This window comes from Aquarana catesbeiana, linkage group LG01 (genome assembly GCF_042186555.1).
Source record: "Aquarana catesbeiana isolate 2022-GZ linkage group LG01, ASM4218655v1, whole genome shotgun sequence".
Classification (NCBI taxonomy): Eukaryota; Metazoa; Chordata; class Amphibia; order Anura; family Ranidae; genus Aquarana; species Aquarana catesbeiana.
This window is the reverse complement of record NC_133324.1, coordinates 103,553,120-103,574,473: the sequence shown is the minus strand read 5'-3', so window position 1 is coordinate 103,574,473 and position 21,354 is coordinate 103,553,120. Positions and strand designations below refer to the sequence as shown.

At 42.8% G+C, this 21,354-nt stretch overlaps 1 protein-coding gene across 1 annotated transcript in view; it reads right to left on the bottom strand.

The window, feature by feature from the left end:
• Positions 1–20,903, bottom strand: part of NDUFS4 (NADH:ubiquinone oxidoreductase subunit S4) — a 212,493-nt gene extending 191,590 nt beyond the window's left edge. Inside the window, 1 exon segment of the mRNA XM_073622366.1 lies at positions 20,738–20,903. Within this exon segment, the coding sequence (XP_073478467.1) occupies positions 20,738–20,817 (80 nt within the window). The 5' untranslated portion in view covers positions 20,818–20,903.
• Between the last annotated feature and the right edge of the window lie 451 nt (positions 20,904–21,354).

Genomic DNA, 21,354 nt, shown 5'->3' with positions numbered 1-21,354 from the left:
AAATTCTTTGCCAGGTAAAACTGCCCTCACATATGTATATCATTTGTGTATGTAATAATTTGAATTCAGGTTTAACATGCCATAACGATTTTAACATTCTGGTGGTTAGGTGTTCAGTGGCCTCAAATTTTACACAGAACAGGACATAAGCAGCCTGCCAGTTTAATTTTAACAGACATATATTCACTTATTTTTTTGGAAAGGATTACTGTATAAAGAAAGTGACTAATGTAGTCAATGTCCAGATTAGATGATACATTTCAGAACATCATGTAACTGCCTTTCTTTCATCTTTCATAAAACAAATGTGTTGGCAAAGTGTAAACAATAATAGAACACCAGAGCAATTATACATCAATCACTAAAACAAGCATATAAATTTGTGTGCGACACCTACCATATTAGTAATAAGAGATATAAACTAATACATCTTACTGATATTACTCTGTGTTCTTTAATATGACTTTTTCTCTTTTGTGGAAAGATAAAAATCTGAGTACAGCTGATGCTGCAAGTACAATGCAATGCTCTTGATTTTCACTCCAAAGGTTGCAAAGTTCTCCCTGCTTAGTACAAAGGTCCCCATGTTATGGACAGTTGTGCCTTATAATCTCAGCCTTTGCTTCCTCCAGAACCCATTACATAATCATGGATCTACCCACATGGGTAGCTTGCATTTGCTGTAAAGCAAATTCACTCTAATGGCAGCTGGACCTTCCTATTGACAATAACATGGAAATAAGGTTGAAAAATATAGATTGCGAATAGGCAATCTCTTTACTGCAGAAGACACACGCAAGGTCTCTTCTGCAATAAAATACACTTACCTGCCTGTTTACAATTCCCTGTGAAATATACATTGAGCCATGCATGTGCAGCTCAGCTTGCACTCTGGCAACACTGGCACCCAGAAGAAACCAGGGAGAAGATGTCTGCACCAACGAGGACCTCACAGATGTTGGAACTAAAAGAAGAATTTTTGCCTTTAGTTACGTTTTGAGTTCCATCAGCTCACAGAAGTATTTGTCTTGTTTTAGATGAAAATGTGTTCTGGATGTGTGGGATTCAGTCCCAATATCTTCTAATTACAGAAGGTCACAAATAGGCCCAAGCCCCAGAAAGGGCTTCTATAAATGCAGCCATAAGGCATTTCTTACACGATACTATAGTCCGGGGGATGGCAACCTGTCGACCACAAAGCCGACCTGCTATTGCAGAGTCTGACGATTTGGTCCTTGCTATAGAGCAGCGCATGCGCAGAGGCAGTTCCCGCCCCTTGCATACGTGCGGCTGTGGGGCAGCTAAAGCCTCCTGAATAGCTTGGGCGGGTTCGGGCTCTTCTTCGAACATGCCTGAGTGCTTCGCGCCCCTCACCACCGGCTCTCCTCACCGATCCAAGGGAAGGTGAGAGGCAGCAGAGGTCAGGGCCACTGCACATAAAACTTCTTTAAGCTCCAGCCCTACTGATTTCCCCCCCCAAAAAAACCATACCCTCCTGATCCCCCCCCCCCATTAACATACCCTCCGGACTCCCCAGCCCTCCTGATCCACTCCAAATATAATACCCTCCTGACACCCCAGCCCTTCTGATTCCCGCTCCCCCAAATATAATACCCTCCTGACACCCCGGCCCTCCTGATCCCCCCAAATATAATGCCCTCCTGATTCCCCCCCAGTAACATACCCACCCGTCCCCCCAGTGCCATACTCTCCTGACCTCCCTGTACCATGCCCTCCTGACCTTTGTATGGCGCCCTACATCCTTCCGACCTCTGTCCGCCGTTCTACCTACTACTGACTTTTGACCAAGTGCTTCCTGACTTTTCGGTACCGGCACCAAAATTTCCATTCGGTGCACTTCTCCTTTTATGGCTTTAAAAGATATTTTGTATTTTAAACAGCAGTGTATAAATATTGTATGAGTGGACACCTTAGAAATTCTAATTTTGGTAGAAGTTTGTTTGGATGTTGAAGGGATGATGGCACCCCTAAGCAACCCTGGTGGTATATACAGAAAATAGAGCAAGTGAATCTCCCTACTGTGGGCAGAGGTAGCAATAAAAATCTAACAGGTCTAATCTATCTCCACTCTCCAAAAAAAAAAAAAAAAAAAAAAAAAAGACCAGACAAAACAGACCACCTGTGTGAATGGGCCTTTAGTAAAACAGCCTGATTACCTCTTATTTGCCATTGGAGAGCAGCGGGAGAGGCTGAGATTCCCCTGTGACGTCAGCTGAGGGATGTCACGTGATCACACAGCAGAAGTGTGGGAAAAAAGGTATTTAGCCTTGTCATTTATAAAAACAAACAAAAAAAACAAACACACACTGTAGTTAATAACTGCATAATCCAGAGGGGACACAAGTATTTTTGCTGCATATTGCAGCGGAAAAAGCAGGAGGGGCAGGAAGAGACTCACAGCAGAGAGCGAGATGACGGAGGCATGTAAACTGACCACGGTATCATGGATCAGCAGCCATGATTACCGTGGTCAGGACACACATAGGAGGGACACAGGAACAGGCAACATCAAATAGGTAACATAACAAGCACCAGTTCTTGACAGAAGGAACAAAGGAATACAAGTGCTAATCTTTTCTTCAAAAATATGAGCACTAAAACAACTGATAAAAATTCTGTTTTGAATCAAAGTTTGCTCTCATACACAAATTCAAGTGAACAGAGTGGGAGGTAGCATGAATGACAGTTTTATTACGCAGCCATATCGGCAAACCTCCATAACCCTTCTCTGAGTTCATCCATTCTTACACAATGAAGTATGATGCTGTGTGGACCAACAATGTGGGGGGGGGGGGGGGGGATAAATATTGATTTTTTTTTTTTTGTATTTTGAACATTCCAGGTTTCAGAAAGGTCACAACACTATAAAACAAAACATTTTTTTCCTCCATGTAATTATAAAATATAGTTTTAAGACAAGGCATAATGCAGCTATTAGCAATTCACAGTCCATTTGGAAGTCATCAGCAATTTGGCAAAATCAACATTTTTTTAACCGATTTTAGTTCTTGTCACACTGGAACAGTCTTTCTTAAATGTTACAGATTCATGTCAAGTGTGCTTTCCAGGTACACACCCTCCTTGTCACTGTGGAAAATTCTTTGTCCCTAATAGTCCTTTGCCTTTTTCCCTCCTTTAAGAAAGTGAATATATAAAAACATACAGCGGGTTAAATAAGCATTAAACACGTCACCATTTATTCCAGGTAAATATATTTCTAAAGGTGCTACTGACATAGAATTTTCACCACGTCGGTAACAGCCCATGCATCCCATCCATACAAAGACAAAACAAGTTCAGAAATTAGGTTATGTGTAATAAAATGTAATGACACAGGGAAAAACTATGAACACAAGAAGAAAGGGAGGTGCAAAAGGCATAGAAAGCCAAGACAACAGCTTAAATCTATCAGTAATTAGAAATCAATCCTGCCTCCTGTCAGTTAATATCAGCTGGTTCAGTCTCAACTAATGGCCTATACAAAAAAGGTGTCTCATTACCAAGGTATCCCACAAGAAACATTTCATGATTGGTAAAAGCAAAGAGCTCTTTCAAGACCTTTGCAACCTTATTGTTGTAAAACATACTGATGGAATTGGTTACAGAAGAATTTCTAAAACGTTCCAGTGAGCACTGTTGGGGCCATAATCTGGAAGTGGAAAGAACATCATTTCACCATAAACCAGCCATGACCAGGTGCTCCTTGGAATATTTCTGACAGAGGAGTGAAAAATATTATCAGAAGAGTTATCCAAGAGCCAAGGACCACTTGTGGAGCTCTTCAGAAAGACCTGGAATTAGCAGGTACAATTGTTTCAAAGAAAACAATAAGTAATGCACTCAACCGTCATGGCCTGTATGCACGCTCACCACGCAAGACTCCATTGCTGAAGAAAAAGCATGTTGAACCTACTGGGAGAATATACTCTGGTCAGATGAGACCAAAATTGAACTCTTTGGATGCCATAATACACACCATGTTTGGAGGTCAAATGGCACTGCACATCACCTCAAAAACACCCCCATACCAACAGTGACGTTTGGAGGTGGGAACATCATGGTGTGGGGCTGTTTTTTAGCATACGGTACTGGCAAACTTTGTCATTGAAGGAAGGATGAATGGAAAAATGTTCCAAGACATTCTTGATAAAAATCTGTTGCTATCTACCAAGATGATGAAACAAGGGTGGATATTTCTGCAAGACAATGATCCCAAACGCAAAGCTAAGGAAACTCTCAATTGGTTTGAAAATAAAGCTGCTAGAATGGCCCAGCCAATCACCCGACTTGAATCCAATAGAAAATCTTTGGAAAGAACTAAAGATCAGAGTTAATAGAAGAGGCCCACAGAACCTTCAAGATTTGAAGACTGTGTAGAAGAATGGGCCAAAATCACACCTGAGCAATGCATATGACTAGTTTCTCCATACAGGAGGCATCTTGAAGCGGTCATTACCAACAAAGGATTTTGTACAAAGTATTAAATAAATTTCAGTTAGCTTGTTCAATACTTTTCCCTGTGTCATTCTATTATTTTTTACACATAACTTAATTGCTGAACTAATTTTGCTTTCTTTGTATGTATGGATGGATTACATGGATTGTTTCTGACATGTGGTGGAAAATTGCATATCAGTAGCACCTTTAGAAATATATTTGCCTAGAAAAACGGTGACGTGTTCAATACTTATTTTACCCGCTGAAAGTAAATGCATTTTAATCTTGTGTGTGGACTAGACTAAATAAAACAGACCTTCACTCAAAAGTAAACGTACTGCTCATCCCTCTCCCCACCCCTAACACACTTGAGACATTCATTTTTTTTTTATACAGGGAGTAGTACCATTGTTTCACTGGCACCCACTCTCCTTTCCTCAATTCTTGTCTAGGTTTTTGCACCGGTACACCCCCCCCCCCCCACCCCCACCCCCACCCCCACACACACACACAGATCAGCACTCGCAGCCATTGCAAGCGCTGATTGGATGGTCAGATGCTGGCTTTCCAGGATGCCTGTTTGACAAAAGCCAGCTTCTGTAAGACAGGCAGCTGTACACACTGACCAAATGTTAGCGGGATCGTGTGTACCCCAGTTTAAATAACTGCCCGAAACTTGTAAAAGTGTGTAAGGCATTTAGCCGCATCTACCTGCGCCAAACGTTCGGGCTTTAAATTATTTAATTGGCAAGAATAAATAAAATTTATTCTGGCCATTGAAAGGAGTTAAGGCTCAAACCCTAAACATTATATCTATCTATATCTATATATATATTTATATATATCTCCTTCCTTTTGAACGCCCTACCCCAATTTCTCCAGCCATCTCCAATTCTGTCCACCTTGAAAGAACTCATCTCTTCAATAAAGGCTCAAAAGAAAGGTTCTCCTGCCTCCACCTAAAAATTAACTTTTACCCCCCCCAGTTACTACCCTTTGTATCACTTGCCCCTCCATTTAGATTAGAAGCATGAGTAGGGCCCTCCTAACTCCCATTGCATTAAAAGAGAAGTATGGGAATTGAGTTATTCTCAGAAACATTCTTACTTAGCTAGGATGCAGCATCAGTCTGATGCATCTGTCCCCCACCGGCTCTAACACTGAGAACTGAGCGATTGAGCACCACTGATCAATCAGTTCTCAGAGCTCCCTGAGCAGAGAGCTGGTGACTGTCAGTCACCAGCTCTCTGCTCTGGCGCCCCCCACGCTCACTGAAGCAATGGGAGCGGCTGGCTCAGGCTCTCAGCAAATCGCTGAGCCGGGTGTCAGTGCAGCCATGTAGGCGGATTCCAACCATATGGTCGCCATCTTTCCCGAGCCTGTACCGACTCTGTGAGGTCAGCCGACAGCGGGCTTCAGCTGAAATCGGGTCACAGGAGTGCAGGACAAACTGTACTCCTGTGATCCACAGGAGAAGTACAGCCAAACAAGCTTTGGCTGTATTTCTCCTTTAAAAATTGTATTATAACTGTTCTGTCTCTTTATAAAATAATATTATCACTTTGCATGCACCAGTATCAGATAAATTTCATACAATGATAAGTTCTGGAAGACCCCCTACCACCCAGCCAAAGAACATACCCATGCAATTGTAGCTATACTATTCCAACAACAACTTCTGGAAAGAACCAGAGCAGAAGATAGGCGGTTATAACACAAATGTTTATAATAAAAGCATTTCTAAGAAATCTCCATGGGAGGAACAGCTATTTAGCTTCCTCACTTTAAGAAATTGTACAATTCATGAACTAGAGAACTTCTGAAGCATCATAGCAAAAATCACTTCTTGTTCTTACCAAGCAAAGAAACACATGGAAAGTTGTAAGCAACTGTCAAAGATTCTCCAATACTGAAGACACAATAAGAGGAATGTACTGAGAGCTCATTCGGGTGAGCAGAGAGCTGGATCCATGGACAGGTAAGAGTGTGACAATTTTGAAAAAAAAAATATACTTTTTTTTTTTACTTTTTGCAACAAAAATGTCTTCATCAGCTTAGGCCAATATATATTCTTCTACATATTTTTGGTTACAAAAAAAAAAAGAAAAGAAAATCGCAATAAGCGTACATTGATTGGTTTGTGCAAAAGTTATAGCGTCTACAAACTATGGGAAAGATTTATGGCATTTTTATTATAATTTTTTTTTTGCTTTTACTAGCAATGGCGGCGATCTGCGATTTTTAGCGGTAATGCGATGGACAGATCGGACACTTGACACATTTTTGGGACCACTGACATTTATACAGAGATCAGTGCTATAAAATGCACTGATTACTGTGTAAATGACACTGGTAGGGAAGGGGTTAACACTAGGGGGCGATCAAGGGGTTAAATGTGTGTTCCCACTATATGGGGATTGGACTGAGTAGGAGAGGAGACATTTCGCTGTTCCTACTTACTAGGAACAATCAATATGTCTCCTCTCCTCTGACAGCACAGGGATTTGTGTGTTTACTAGGGATGCACCGAATTGGATTTTTTGGTGCCGAAACTGATACCGAAAATAAATCTTCCTTGATCCCGAAACACTGATACCGAAAGTGATGATTTTTAAAAAATATTTTGGTACAGGAGATGGTCAGAGACTGGGGACGTGGTACAGGAGATGGTCAGAGACTGGGGACGTGGTACAGGAGATGGTCAGAGACTGGGGACGTGGTACAGGAGATGGTCAGAGACTGGGGACGTGGTACAGGAGATGGTCAGAGACTGGGGACGTGGTACAGGAGATGGTCAGAGACTGGGGACGTGGTACAGGAGATGGTCAGAGACTGGGGACGTGGTACAGGAGATGGTCAGAGACTGGGGACGTGGTACAGGAGATGGTCAGAGACTGGGGACGTGGTACAGGAGATGGTCAGAGACTGGGGACGTGGTACAGGAGATGGTCAGAGACTGGGGACGTGGTACAGGAGATGGTCAGAGACTGGGGACGTGGTACAGGAGATGGTCAGAGACTGGGGACGTGGTACAGGAGATGGTCAGAGACTGGGGACGTGGTACAGGAGATGGTCAGAGACTGGGGACGTGGTACAGGAGATGGTCAGAGACTGGGGACGTGGTACAGGAGATGGTCAGAGACTGGGGACGTGGTACAGGAGATGGTCAGAGACTGGGGACGTGGTACAGGAGATGGTCAGAGACTGGGGACGTGGTACAGGAGATGGTCAGAGACTGGGGACGTGGTACAGGAGATGGTCAGAGACTGGGGACGTGGTACAGGAGATGGTCAGAGACTGGGGACGTGGTACAGGAGATGGTCAGAGACTGGGGACGTGGTACAGGAGATGGTCAGAGACTGGGGACGTGGTACAGGAGATGGTCAGAGACTGGGGACGTGGTACAGGAGATGGTCAGAGACTGGGGACGTGGTACAGGAGATGGTCAGAGACTGGGGACGTGGTACAGGAGATGGTCAGAGACTGGGGACGTGGTACAGGAGATGGTCAGAGACTGGGGACGTGGTACAGGAGATGGTCAGAGACTGGGGACGTGGTACAGGAGATGGTCAGAGACTGTGGACATGATACAACAATCATCAATGCAGCCTCACCTGTGCCCGTCAGATGCAGCCAGCCCGTGTCCGCGGTAGTGCAGCCCGTGTCCCCAGTAGTGCAGCCTGTGTCCCTTTTGCAGCCAATGTCCCCATTAGTGCAGCCTGTGTCCCCATTGCAGCCAGTGGAGAGGAGAGCCGTCGCCGCCTGTTTCCCATTGGACGGGTGATCTGTCTATCAAAGTGCCCGGACAAGGAGGAGGGGCTGTATGTGACGGCGCGCAGCGGGGAACACACAGCTATTGAAATGAAAGCTGTGATGTTCCCGGCGCTGTAATCAAACAGGCGGCAGCTCTCCTCTCTTCTACAATAGAGAAAGCCCCCCTGATAGGCGGCACCAGGGGCAGGGGCGGAGCCCCGCACCATTCGGTATCGGCAAAAATTCTCTTTCGGCTTTTTGCCGAAAGGGCCATTTTTGGCCGATATGTTTCGGCGGCCGAAATTTCGGTGCATCCCTAGTGTCTACACGCACAAATTCCCGTGCTGGCGCTCGTGCGCGCAACTGCGTGTGGCTAGCGGCGATCACGACCTCCAGCCATGCGCATTGGGTCCCCCGCCGTGCAGAGGGCGCACGCCCTCTGGCGGTTCCTAAAGGAACCCCATACGGGGTTTCGCGCAGTGCATGTACGCGAGCCGGTCGGGAACCGGTTAATGTAGATCTTGACACCAAAAGTCAAATTGCCACTTATTCAACTCTCCACCCTCATTTCTAACACTGACACTTCTTTTTTCCCCCCAAATAAGGTGCCAGTATCCATATTGACAGGTACCCGCTCTCATTTCCTCAATTCTCCTGGCAGGAGAAAAAAAGAAAAAAAAAAAAAAAACGCGCCTACAACCATGTATTTCACACACGTTTTAGACGCATCATGCTTTGAGCATTTATGGATTCCATTGGCCAATTATTATTTGAACCATCCCCCAACATCTATATGTACTATCCAGGGGAAGAAAAGATGCATATACTTGCCTATTCTCAGGCTGCACTGGTCTGGTTGTGTGATCTCCCACGTCAGCCAGCATCGGCTACAATGGGGTGGGCGCTCAGACCATGTCTGAGCTGTGATGCCACCCAAAAGGGCTTACTATGGGCCATCCGTAGTTGGCACTCCCTCCTCTCCCCTGAAGTCGCTGCTAGCTGACACAGGAGAGCCCATCACGTGACCACACCAGAGCGGCTTACAAATAGCTAAGCATACAGATCTTTTTTTTCACAGGGTAGTTGGTATAGGTGTTAGGAGGGGTGAGGTGGACGGTTTTAAGATTGATTGGTTATATCCAGGAATTTTACTTTAATGTAGGTAAACATGACATAATACCCAAAATTCCAAATAAATAATAAACATAGAACCGTATCATATCAATACATATAAATCTTTAACTGTGTACTTTAACAACACGGCGAAAATCAGGAGGTAAACAGCAAAAAAGGGCGATATACACTTTCAGTACTTCATCTACTCACCTTTATAATAAAAATAAGGCCCTAAAATTATGCAAAAACTTTTACCATAAAGGGAAACAAAGTGGTTGTAAACCTCAGATATGAACAAAGAACATCCCTCTATAGCGTGTACTTGTCTCTATCCATAGAATTAGGTGTCTTTTTTTGTCTGCTGTCTTATTCCTCTGCTATTTGCATGAGTCACCTCTGACAAGTTTTCCTGACACCAAGAGATAAAAGGTGACAGAGGAGGGAGCTCCAGTACACAGCCTGTGATGGACAGCTTCCGCTCTGTTCCTGGGTGCTGTGTTAGGGGGTTGTGTCCCTTCCCTCCAATCAGCTCTCAGTTCCCCAGCCCCTGCTTTCTGAATTCCCCTACAAACTGCATAAAATTCTGCACTTTATGTCTGTGCACAGTAGTGGTGTGAATTATGTAGGAAAAAAAAGTCTTTATATGTGGTGGCTGCATTACTTTTTTTTTTTATTATTATTATTATTATCTTCAATTTTTTTGCAAAGTTACAAGAAGGTTTTAAAAGTATGGCTGTAAGCAAATATAAAATAACTTAGCATCTCCAAACACTATATATTTTTCTTAGACAGAGACCCTTGAGAATTAAATGGTGGGCAAAAATCCCCCTTAATAAATATTCGTGCACACAAACACAAAATATTACATAATTTTGGTAAAATATAAAAGATGATGTTACACCAAGTAAATAGATACCAAACATGTCACACAGGTCCAATTGCGCGCGCCCATGGAATGGCGACAAATTAGGGTATATTAAATTATCCATAGGTGGTGCTTTAAAAGCTTTATAGGTTACCAGTAAAAAACATACCAGTACCAGTTAAAAACATGCTTTTTTTTTGGAGCACACAGATATCAAAAGGCACAGACAGCATTTTATTAGGGATTGTCACTAGCACTTGGTGCTTTTATCATAATTTAAAACTTTTTTAGATATATAATTTCCTAAGTATAATTTTTATATCTACTGAAATTAAGATCGTGTATTTATTATTTGTATTGTTCTTTCACTTGTGTATCACTCAAATAATTACCTGGTTGACCCTATTGAGCAGAAAAGTGTGGTCCAATAGGACTTTGCAACCAGAACCATTTTTTATTCTATCGGTTCACTTTTCGCACAATAAGTAAGAGGACTGCACTATAATTTATCACAGATATTGGCCCACTAAAGCAGCGCCACATCCACTCCCAACTTCACTTTAGTTCCACAATGAAGTTGTGATGTGAATCAATCACTAAGACATACATAAACCATAGTTAATGACATGGCATACGTTGTTGTTCGGGGGGGGGGGTTATGGGGACACAGTCCACAGTATGTCTGCAGTCACTGACCATCTCCTCTAGTATTTTGGGGGGAGCCTGGAGAGATCCTCTTTAAGTTATCTGCTGGGTTTAGACTTTGCTACATGCAGAGTGTGTGTTTTTTTTTTTTAGGAAATAGATCAAATAAAAAAAAATAAATAAATAAATGAGTTCTTCTGACTGCTTGAATTTTTTGTTGAAAACCATAGGCAGTAATCGTGATGCATCACTCATGACATCGGATCGAATCGTTGACAGGATAATCGTAATCTAATTGAATTGTGAGACCAGTGAAGATGCACACCTCTAGTTGTCACCCAAGCTGAATTCAAACAAGCCTATCTTTACTAATCCCCTATATCAGTGATGGCGAACCTTGGCACCCCAGATGTTTTGGAACTACATTTCCCATGATGCTCATGGACTCTGCATTGTAGTTGAGCATCATGGGAAATGTAGTTCCAAAATATCTGGGGTGCCAAGGCTCACCATCATTGCCCTATATAACAGGGATGAGGAAAAGAACATTGGTTCCAGAACCACTCCCAGCAATTGACCATGACATTTCTGGCAAGATGAATGGGTATTTCTTTTTTTAATCACCGCCTTACATACATTTACGTCAGCAGTTTCAAGTAGTATACCAGGATGATGCCTGCAGCTACAGCCATCATCCCGGGATTGTTTGTTTTTTTTCTGTGGGCAGTTCTCTTTTCTTGTAAAAGAAATCATATCAGTTAATTAGCCGCTAGATTTTTTTTTTTTTTTTTTTTACAGGTGGTGGAGTGGGCCCGCTGCAGCTCCAGGCAGGAAGCCCGGCACTGAAGCCAGAAGCTATGCCAGCTTACCATAGATATGATTGGGGAGCAAATATTCCCTGGTCATATCTATTGTATTAAAAACTGAAAGCGATGATTTTGTCACTTCTGGTTTTGCCAGCATGTAAACAATACAATTTTTAAATTGTAAAAAGCATCAGATCACAATGATCTTAGTGTGATCAGATGGCTTTAAGGGCAGAGGAGAGACTGGGGGTCTAATAGACCCCCGATCTCTCCATAAAGAAGACCTGTCACTGTTTATGGTTGTCTAAGGTATTTCATAATGAGCTAGTATGCGATGCATACTAGCTCATTATGTCTTTGAGGGGGTTTTTTGTTGAGGTTTACAACCTCTTTAAATACCGTAGTTTGGCACCATTACACGAGTATGTGACATCCTGGACTTTGAGTGGAGATATCTGAATGATGACTGCAGCTACAGGCATCATACAGATATGTTTTTTCCGCCGGCGATTCCCTTACATGTAAAAGCCATCTTAGCAGCTATTTACCTGCTTGATTGCTTTTAGAGGCGGCGGGAGGGGACATTCCACACACACACACACACACACACACACACACACACACACACACACACACACACACACACACACACGCACACCCACCCTCCACTCACTCCTGGCACCCTCCAGTGCTTCTCCAGGCTCGCCCGTGCAATCTGGGAGCTAGAGAATGAATCAGCTGGCGGTTTACCATGGAGCTGGCCATGGACCAGATCTCCTGTTAGAGCTGCACGATTAATCGTCAAAAATCGATATTGCGATCTTGACTAAACTGTTTCCCGATTCTTTCTATGGAAAGAATTCTCTCTACTCTTCTGAAGCCACAGCTATGAAAAGAAAGGAAGGAAAAAAGGGCAGTCTGCCAAGAATCAAAACATTCTTTATCAGTGTAAACATTGTAAAAATTTGGAATAGACTTTGGTGTAAGAGAAAAAAGTTTAACCACTTAAACACTAAACCTGACATTTTTTTTTTTTTTTTTTGTATATTGTGAAAGATTTTACGTCACGAGAATCGTGATCTTTTTATTCTAAGCAAAAAAATTGCGATTCTCATTTTGGCCAGAATCGTGCAGCTCTATCCCCTGCCATCTCTATAACCCTTGGAGGCAACGTCACTTCCGGCGCTGGCAGATGTCAACACTGGGAAGCCCAAAAACTTTTTTTTTTTTTTTTTGATCTTGGGCTTTCCAGCATAGAGGAGAAATGTGGGGACTTATAGACCCCAGATCTCTCCATAAAGAGGACCTGTCATGCTCTATTCTATTCCTGTTTTTATGCCTTGTAATAGGAATAAAAGTGATCAAAATAATACATTAAACAAGGAAAGTGTAAAAACAAAAAGCAAAAAAAAAAAAAAAAAAAAAAAAAAAAAAAAAAAAAAAAAAACACAAAAAAAATACAATAAAAAAAAAAAAAAAAAAAAAAAAAAAAAAAAAAACACACATTTAAAGCACCTTGTGCTCACACGCAGAAGCGAACACAAACTTAGGTTGTGCCCGGATATGTAAATGGCATTAAACCACACATGTGAGGTATTGCCGTGGGATAGAGCGAGAGCAATAATTCTAGTGCAAGACATCCTCTAACTCTAAACAGGTAACCTGTGAAATTTTTTAAAGCATTACCTATGGAGATTTCTAAGTACTGAAGTTTGACGCCATTCCACATGTGTGCGCAATTTTAAAGCGTGACATGTTAGGTATCTATTTAAATAATGTGTTACTTTTTATTTTTTTTTTTTATTATTCATTAAAGTATTTGTTTCCCAAAAGAAAAAAAAAAAAAATTGCATTTGAAAAATTGCTGTGCAAATACCATGTAGCATAAAAAATTGCAACAGCGGCCATTTAATTCCCTAGGGTCTCTGCTAAAAAATATATATAATATTTGGGGGTTCTGAGTAATTTTCTAGAAAAAAAAAAAAAAAAGATTTTTTACATATAAGAGAGGAATGATAGAACTATGGAAGTGGTTAAAGTGGTAAACCCTGTTACACCACTTGTACCTACAGGTAAGCCTATAATAAAGGTATATCTGTAGGTGCTGGGAATATCTCCTAAACTTGTACAGCATAGGGGATATGCACAGTGCATGCAGCCAAAGGCATCATCTGTGAACGAACTCTGTAGGTCCAGCTTACAGTGCCGAATCTTTAGAGCCCTGGAAACAGCGGCAAGCGCGGGAGGTACATCATCACGACTGCGGTCACTCACAGCACCGGAGCCCTCGAACCCGGAGGGAAGAGGTCAGCAGTGAGCATGAGCCGCTGGAAGGACTTCATCCTAAGGTAAGTATTTTATATGCGATGCATACTAGCACATTATACCGTTGTCTTAAAGGGGTGTTTTTTTTGTTTGTTTTTTATTCTTCAGCGTACAGCCGCTTTAAATCATGACATGTTGGGTACCTACAGTGGGGACAGAAAGTATTCAGACCCCCTTAAATTTTTCACTCTTTGTTATATTGCAGCCATTTGCTAAAACCATTTAAAGCGGAGTTCCACACAAAAATGGAACTTCCGCTTTTTGGAACCCTCCCCCCCTCCGGTGTCACATTTGGCACCTTTCAGGGGGGTGCAGATACCTGTCTAAGACAGGTATTTGCACCCACTTCCGGCATAGACTCCCATGGGAGTCTATGCCTCTTCCCGTCCCGACCGCGCTGTCTGCTGGGAACACACAGCTCCCAGGAGAGAGCGGGGACCACTAGGGACGTGCAGCGCGATTCGCGCATGCGCAGTAGGGAACCGGGAAGTGAAGCCGCAACGCTTCACTTCCTGATTCCCTCACCTAGGATGGCGGCGGCAGCTGCCGAGAACCGAGCAGGTTCTCGGCGTCCCCTGCCGACATCGCTGGACCCTGGGACAGGTAAGTGGCCATGTATTAAAAGTCAGCAGCTGCAGTATTTGTAGCTGCTGGCTTTTAATATATTTTTTTTTTTTTTGGCGGTGTGGGTGAACCCCCGCTTTAAGTTCATTTTTTTTCCTCGTTAATGTACACACAGCACCCCATATTGACAGAAAAACACAGAATTGTTGACATTTTTGCAGATTTATTAAAAAAGAAAAACTGAAATATCACATGGTCCTAAGGCCCCTTTCACACTGGGGCAGTTTGCAGTCGCTATTGCGCTAAAAATAGCGCCTGCAAGCCGACCTGAAACTGCCGCTGCTGTATCTCCAGTGTGAAAGCCCCGAGGGCTTTCACACTGGAGCAGTGAGCTGGCAGGAGGGAAAAAGAAACTCCTGCAAACAGCATCTTTGGAGCGATGCATACAGCGCTCCTAAACCGCTCCTGCCCATTGAAATCATTGGGGTAGCGCGGCTACACCGCCGGCACAGCGCTGCTGTAGCGGCACTTTGCGGGCGGTTTTAACCCTTTTTCGGCCCCTAGCGGGGGGTTTAAACTGCCCTGCTAGCGCCCAAATACCGCCGCTAAAACGACGGTAAAGTGCCGCTAAAAATAGCAGTGTTTTACCGCCGACGCCCCCAGCGCCCCAGTGTGAAAGGGGCCTAAGTATTCAGACCCTTTGCTGTGACACTCATATTTAACTCAGGTGCTGTCCATTTCTTCTGATCATCCTTGAGATGGTTCTACACCTTCATTTGAGTCCAGCTGTGTTTGATTATACTGATTGGACTTGATTAGGAAAACCACACACCTGTCTATATAAGATCTTACAGCTCACAGTGCATGTCAGAGCAAATAAGAATCATGAGGTCAAAGGAACTGCCTGAAGAGCTCAGAGACAGAATTGTGGCAACGCACAGATCTGGCCAAGGTTACACAAAAAATTCTGCTGCACTTAAGGTTCCTAAGAGCACAGTGGCCTCCATAATCCTTAAATGGTAGATGTTTGGGACGACCAGAACCCTTCCTAGAGCTGGCCATCCAGCCAAACTGAGCTATCGGGGGAGAAGAGCCTTGGTGAGAGAGGTAAAGAAGAACCCAAAGATCCCTGTGGCTGAGCTCCAGAGATGCAGTCGGGAGATGGGAGAAAGTTGTAGAAAGTCAACCATCACTGCAGCCCTCCATCAATCGGGGCTTTATGGCAGAGTGGCCCGACGGAAGCCTCTCCTCAGTGCAAGACACATGAAAGCCCGCATGGAGTTTGCTAAAAAAAAAAAAAAAAAAAAAACACACCTGAAGGACTCCAAGATGGTGAGAAATAAGATTCTTTGGTCTGATGAGACCAAGATAGAACTTTTTGGCCTTAATTCTAAGCGGTATGTGTGGAGAAAACCAGGCACTGCTCATCACCTGTCCAATACAGTCCCAACAGTGAAGCATGGTGGTGGCAACATCATGCTGTGGGGGTGTTTTTCAGCTGCAGGGACAGGACGACTGGTTGCAATCAAGGAAAAGATGAATGCGGCCAAGTACAGGGATATCCTGGACGAAAACCTTCTCCAGAGTGCTCAGGACCTCAGACTCGGCCGAAGGTTTACCTTCCAACAAGACAATGACCCTAAGCACACAGCTAAAATAACGAAGGAGTGGCTTCAAAACAACTCAGTGACTGTTCTTGAATGGCCCAGCCAGAGCCCTGACTTAAACCCAATTGAGCATCTCTGGAGAGACCTAAAAATGGCTGTCCACCAACGTTTACCATCCAACCTGACAGAACTGGAGAGGATCTGCAAGGAGAAATGGCAGAGGATCCCCAAATCCAGGTGTGAAAAACTCGTTGCATCTTTCCCCAAAAAGACTCATGGCTGTATTAGATCAAAAGGGTGCTTCTACTAAATACTGAGCAAAGGGTCTGAATACTTAGGACCATGGGATATTTCAGTTTTTCTTTAATAAATCTGCAAAAATTTCAACAATTCTGTGTTTTTCTGTCAATATGGGGTGCTGTGTGTACATTAATGAGGAAAAAAATGAACTTAAATGGTTTTAGCAAATGGCTGCAATATAACAAAGCGTTAAAAATGTAAGGGGGTCTGAATACTTTCTGTCCCCACTGTGTTTACTCGTAACTTTTTTTACCAATTAGGCATTACATTGTGCTTGCGTACACTAAAATTCATTAAAATGTATTAAAAACCTCTGCACAAATAAAATATGCAACATCCAATTCTCTAGGGAGATAGATATATATATATATATATATATATATATATATATATATATATATGAGAGAATCGAAATTTCGACCGCCGAAAATTATCGTCCGAAAACTGTTTTTTCATTTGGCCAAATAAAAAAAAACAGTCGATACTAAAAGGGGGCGTGGTCTGCCCTGGGTGCCGCCCATTGCGGAAGTATCATCCTGGCACGCCCAGTCCTCCACTCCCTTCTTTTCTCCTTCCTCCTCCTCCCCTCGATCTCAGTGTTTCGCGGAGCTGAATCGCCCGGCCCCAGTAACAATGTCCCGCCTCCTGTGATAAACAGCACGCTAATCCAATGGTGGGACATTGAATCAGTGACGTGATTACAGGAGGCGGGACATTGTTACTTCGGCCCGGGTAATTCAAATCCAGCCCCGTGACACACGGAAATCGCCGCTGATGCAGGCACAGGCAGGCTGCATATGATGGGCACTGATATATATCGCTCTCTATAATATATATATATATATATATATATATATATATATATATATATATATATATATATATATATATATATATATATATATATATATATATTTATTTATATTTGGAAGTTCTACGTAATTTTCGAGCTAGCAAGAAAAATAAATACATTTTAAAAAGCTGATTTTTACATGTAAACTAGGGCTGAAACAACTAATCGATTAATCGACAACTAATCGATTATGAAAATAATCGATTACTATTTTCATAATCGATTAATCGGCCAGTAACATAATGGGGTTAAAAAAATTAAATTGAGCCTTTTATAGTACAAAAAAGAGCAAATCGCTACTGTAAATGTTACTATCACCGTTCTACAGTAAAAAAAATGAACCCCTTACAATAGAGATTTGCTTTTTTTGTACTATAAAGGGCTAATTTTAGGGGTTTTTTTAACCCCATTATGTTACTAAACGTCTTAGACCTGGTTCACATCTATGTGTTTTTTGGTGCTTTTTGCAGAAACGGACTGCAGTTCATTTACATGGTTTCCTATGGGACACATTCACATCTATGCTTTTTTTCAGCCGCTGCGTATTTGGAAAGGGTCAGGGACTTTTTTTTATGCAAAACTGTGCTTTTTTGGTTCAATACACTTCAATGGAAAAGCTGCAGAAAAGCATGTAATGCGTTTTTTAATCTGCCCAACAACAAATTGGCCATAAAATGCAAAAAATTGCAAATTGCAGCAAAATCACGTGAGCAAAAATCAAAATGCACAGCAAAAAGCACTACAGAAACATATCAAAAGCAAACTGCATAGGTGTGTACCGAGCCTTATGCTGGCCACAGGGATCAATTTTCAGACAAGAATATTCAGACGAAAAATCTTTGTACATTCGCTGAATGAAAGAATGTTTGAAATTTTTACTTGTTTTTAACATTGTTTTTAAAATGAACGAAAACCACATACACCGTCTGAAAATTCCTTTGACCAAGAAGTTTTCTAACATTTCCAAATTGTCACTGTGGTTGAAAATGAACGTCAATTTGACCCCACTAACGATTAGAAAATCGAACAAACGTTCTTAAAATGCCATTTTTTTTTTTGAAGGAAGACATTGTTTAAAAAAAAAAATAAAAAAAAATTGATCTCTGAGTCTGATGATATTTACCAGATTCACCCCTTTTTTAATAGTATATGTCCTCTAATAGCATATACAGTATATCTCTCCTCTAATAGTATATACAGTATATCTCTTCTGTCTGTTATTCTCAGAGTGGATTAGATATGTTGCTCCCTAACCATATAGTTATTTATATTTACCACTGCAAAGAGATATTTAAGAATACATTGCCTTTTTTTTTTTAAAACTTTACAAATTAACTAAATTATGCACAACACTTTTTTTTTAAGCTTATCAACCGATTAATCGATTAATCGAAACAATAATCGGCCAACTAATCGATTATGAAATTAATCGTTAGTTGCAGCCCTAATGTAAACAAAACAAAACAAAAAATTAAAATGCCAGAAAAGGCGGGGGGTCTTTAAGCGGTTCACGTCCATTTACGGGGGCAGAATGGCACCCCTGCAGGAAACCCCGTACGGGGGCACGCCAGAGGGTGTGTGCTGCACGGCGGGTGACCCAATGCGCGTGGCCAGCGATCGCCACGCACAATCGCCAGCATGGGGATTCGTGTGTGTAAACACACAAATCCCTGTGCTGTTAGAGGAGAGGAGACATGTCATTTGTTCCTAGTAAGTAGGAACAGCGATATGTCTCCTCTCCTACTCAGTCCAATCCCCATACAGTTAGAAAACACTAACAGTTAACCCCTTCCCTACCATTTGCTTTTTTGTAGCACTGATCTCTGTATAAATGTCAATGGTCCCAAAAATGTGGCAAAAGTGTCTGATCTGTCCATTGCAATACCGCTAAAAATCACAGAACACCCCCATCACTAGTAAAAAAAAAAAATAAAAATAATAAAAATGCCATAAATCTTTCCCATAGTTTTTAAATGTTATAACTTTTGCGCAAACCAATCAATATACGCTTATTGTGATTTTTTTTTTTTTTTTTTTTAACAAAAATATGTAGAAGAATATATATTGGCCTAAACCGATGAAGAAATTTGCTTAAAAACATTTTTGGGGATATGTATTATAGCAAAAGGTACATTTTTATTTATTTTTTTTTAAGGCTATGTTTCCACTAGGGTGACTTTTCATGCGACTTGGGACTGAAGAGTCGCATGACAAGTTGTACCCCATGATTTCCAATGAGTACCGTTCATATCTGTGCGACTCCAAGTCGCAGCAACTTCAAAGTAGTCCCTGCACTACTTTGGTCCCACTTTGATGCGACTGGAGGTCCATAGACACAGGCATTGCTTCAAGTCGCGGTAAAATATTGCAGCAAAATCGCGCGACTTTGGGGGACACAATAGTGGAAACATAGCCTAATAGCGCAAAAAATAAAAGCCGCAGAGGCGATCAAATACCACCAAAAGAAAGCTCTATTTGTGGGAAAAAAAAAAAAAGGATGAACATTTTGTTTGGGTACAGCGTTGCATGACCGCGCAATTAGCAGTTAAAGCGATGCAGTGCGAAATTGTATAGTGCTCTGGTCAGGAAGGGGGTAAAATCTTCCGGGGCTGAAGTGGTTAAAGTGTTATTGATACGGCCGGCACATCTATAGACTGGTGATGTGCCATATATGACATGTCTGTCCTTGGGTGACCTTTATTGGTAAACAGATGAAGTAGGTTAGAAGTGCTTGTTTTATTTACGGATTTGCTTTTTATGCAGTTTTATGTCTAAAGCGGATATTGTCAATTTTTGGAAACTGCTGACAGGTGGGATTTTGATATTAGAGGGGTCTGTCCCCCCCAGACTGTCAGGTGTTGTGTACCTGGAGCAAAGCATACATAGATAGGGGAGATATCATATGGGCCCAGCAAGGTAGATGAAGGGACAGAAGATTCTGAGCCCATAAAGTGCCATGCATGCTATGGCAAACAGAGGAGCTAAGGGGAATCCTATATACAGCCATCTGTTGTTAAACTACAAGTCCCATGATGCACTGCTAGACTGACAGCCCCATCATGACTCCCAGAGGGTTGCTGGGATTTGTAGTTCCAGCACATGGGGGGGGGGGGGGGGGGAGTTGTCTGTCACCACAGCCCCCTTCAGCAGTGTCCACCATGAAGTGAGTCCCCTCTATCTCCTCTACAGGAAGGTGGGTGCTGTCAGGGTGGACTGGTGACCCCCAAACAGAAGAATCAGACTGAGTGACGTCACTTGTCGCATGCTTCCTCCACTGACAGGACAGCCAGGCATGGAGCATTCCCAGGAGAGCCCCGCCCCCTCCCCATGTCCCCGGACACTCCGCAATGACAACAAGCCCGGTCCCTCCTCACACACACTGCCATGGACCGGGTCACACTGCACTCACTATAAGACCTCCTCCCTCCCCCGAACGTCCCGCTACCTGCTCGGGTTCAACAGTGCCGCCGCCGCTCTCCTCACCGACAACATTTGCCGGAGCGCCGGTGACATTGAGGACGCCATGTTCCCTGAGACTACGGCACCCGCCGAGGGCCACACTACGGAGGAGCGCGATGGCGTCACCCGCGCCCCGCCCCCGCCAGCTGATTGGCGAGGAAGTCTGCTGTGTGTGGTGTGGGCTGTCGCAGAGTGTTCACTAGTATGAGAGATGTACTATCCAATGATTTTCCTCAGAATGACAGAGAACATCCAATGATATTCCCCAGGATGAGGGATAACATCCAATGATATTCCCCAGGATGAGGGAGAACATCCAATGATTTTCCTCAGGATGAGGGAGAACATCCAGTGATATTTCCCAGAATGAGGGAGAGCATCCAATGATATACCCCAGGATGAGGGAGAACATCCAATGATATACCCCAGGATGACAGAGAACATCCAATGATATTTCCCAGGATGACTGAGAACATCCAATGATTTTCCTCAGGATGAGGGAGAACATCCAATGATATACCCCAGGATGAGAGAGAACATCCAATGATATACCCCAGGATGAGAGAGAACATCCAATGATATGTCCCAGGATGAGGGAGAACA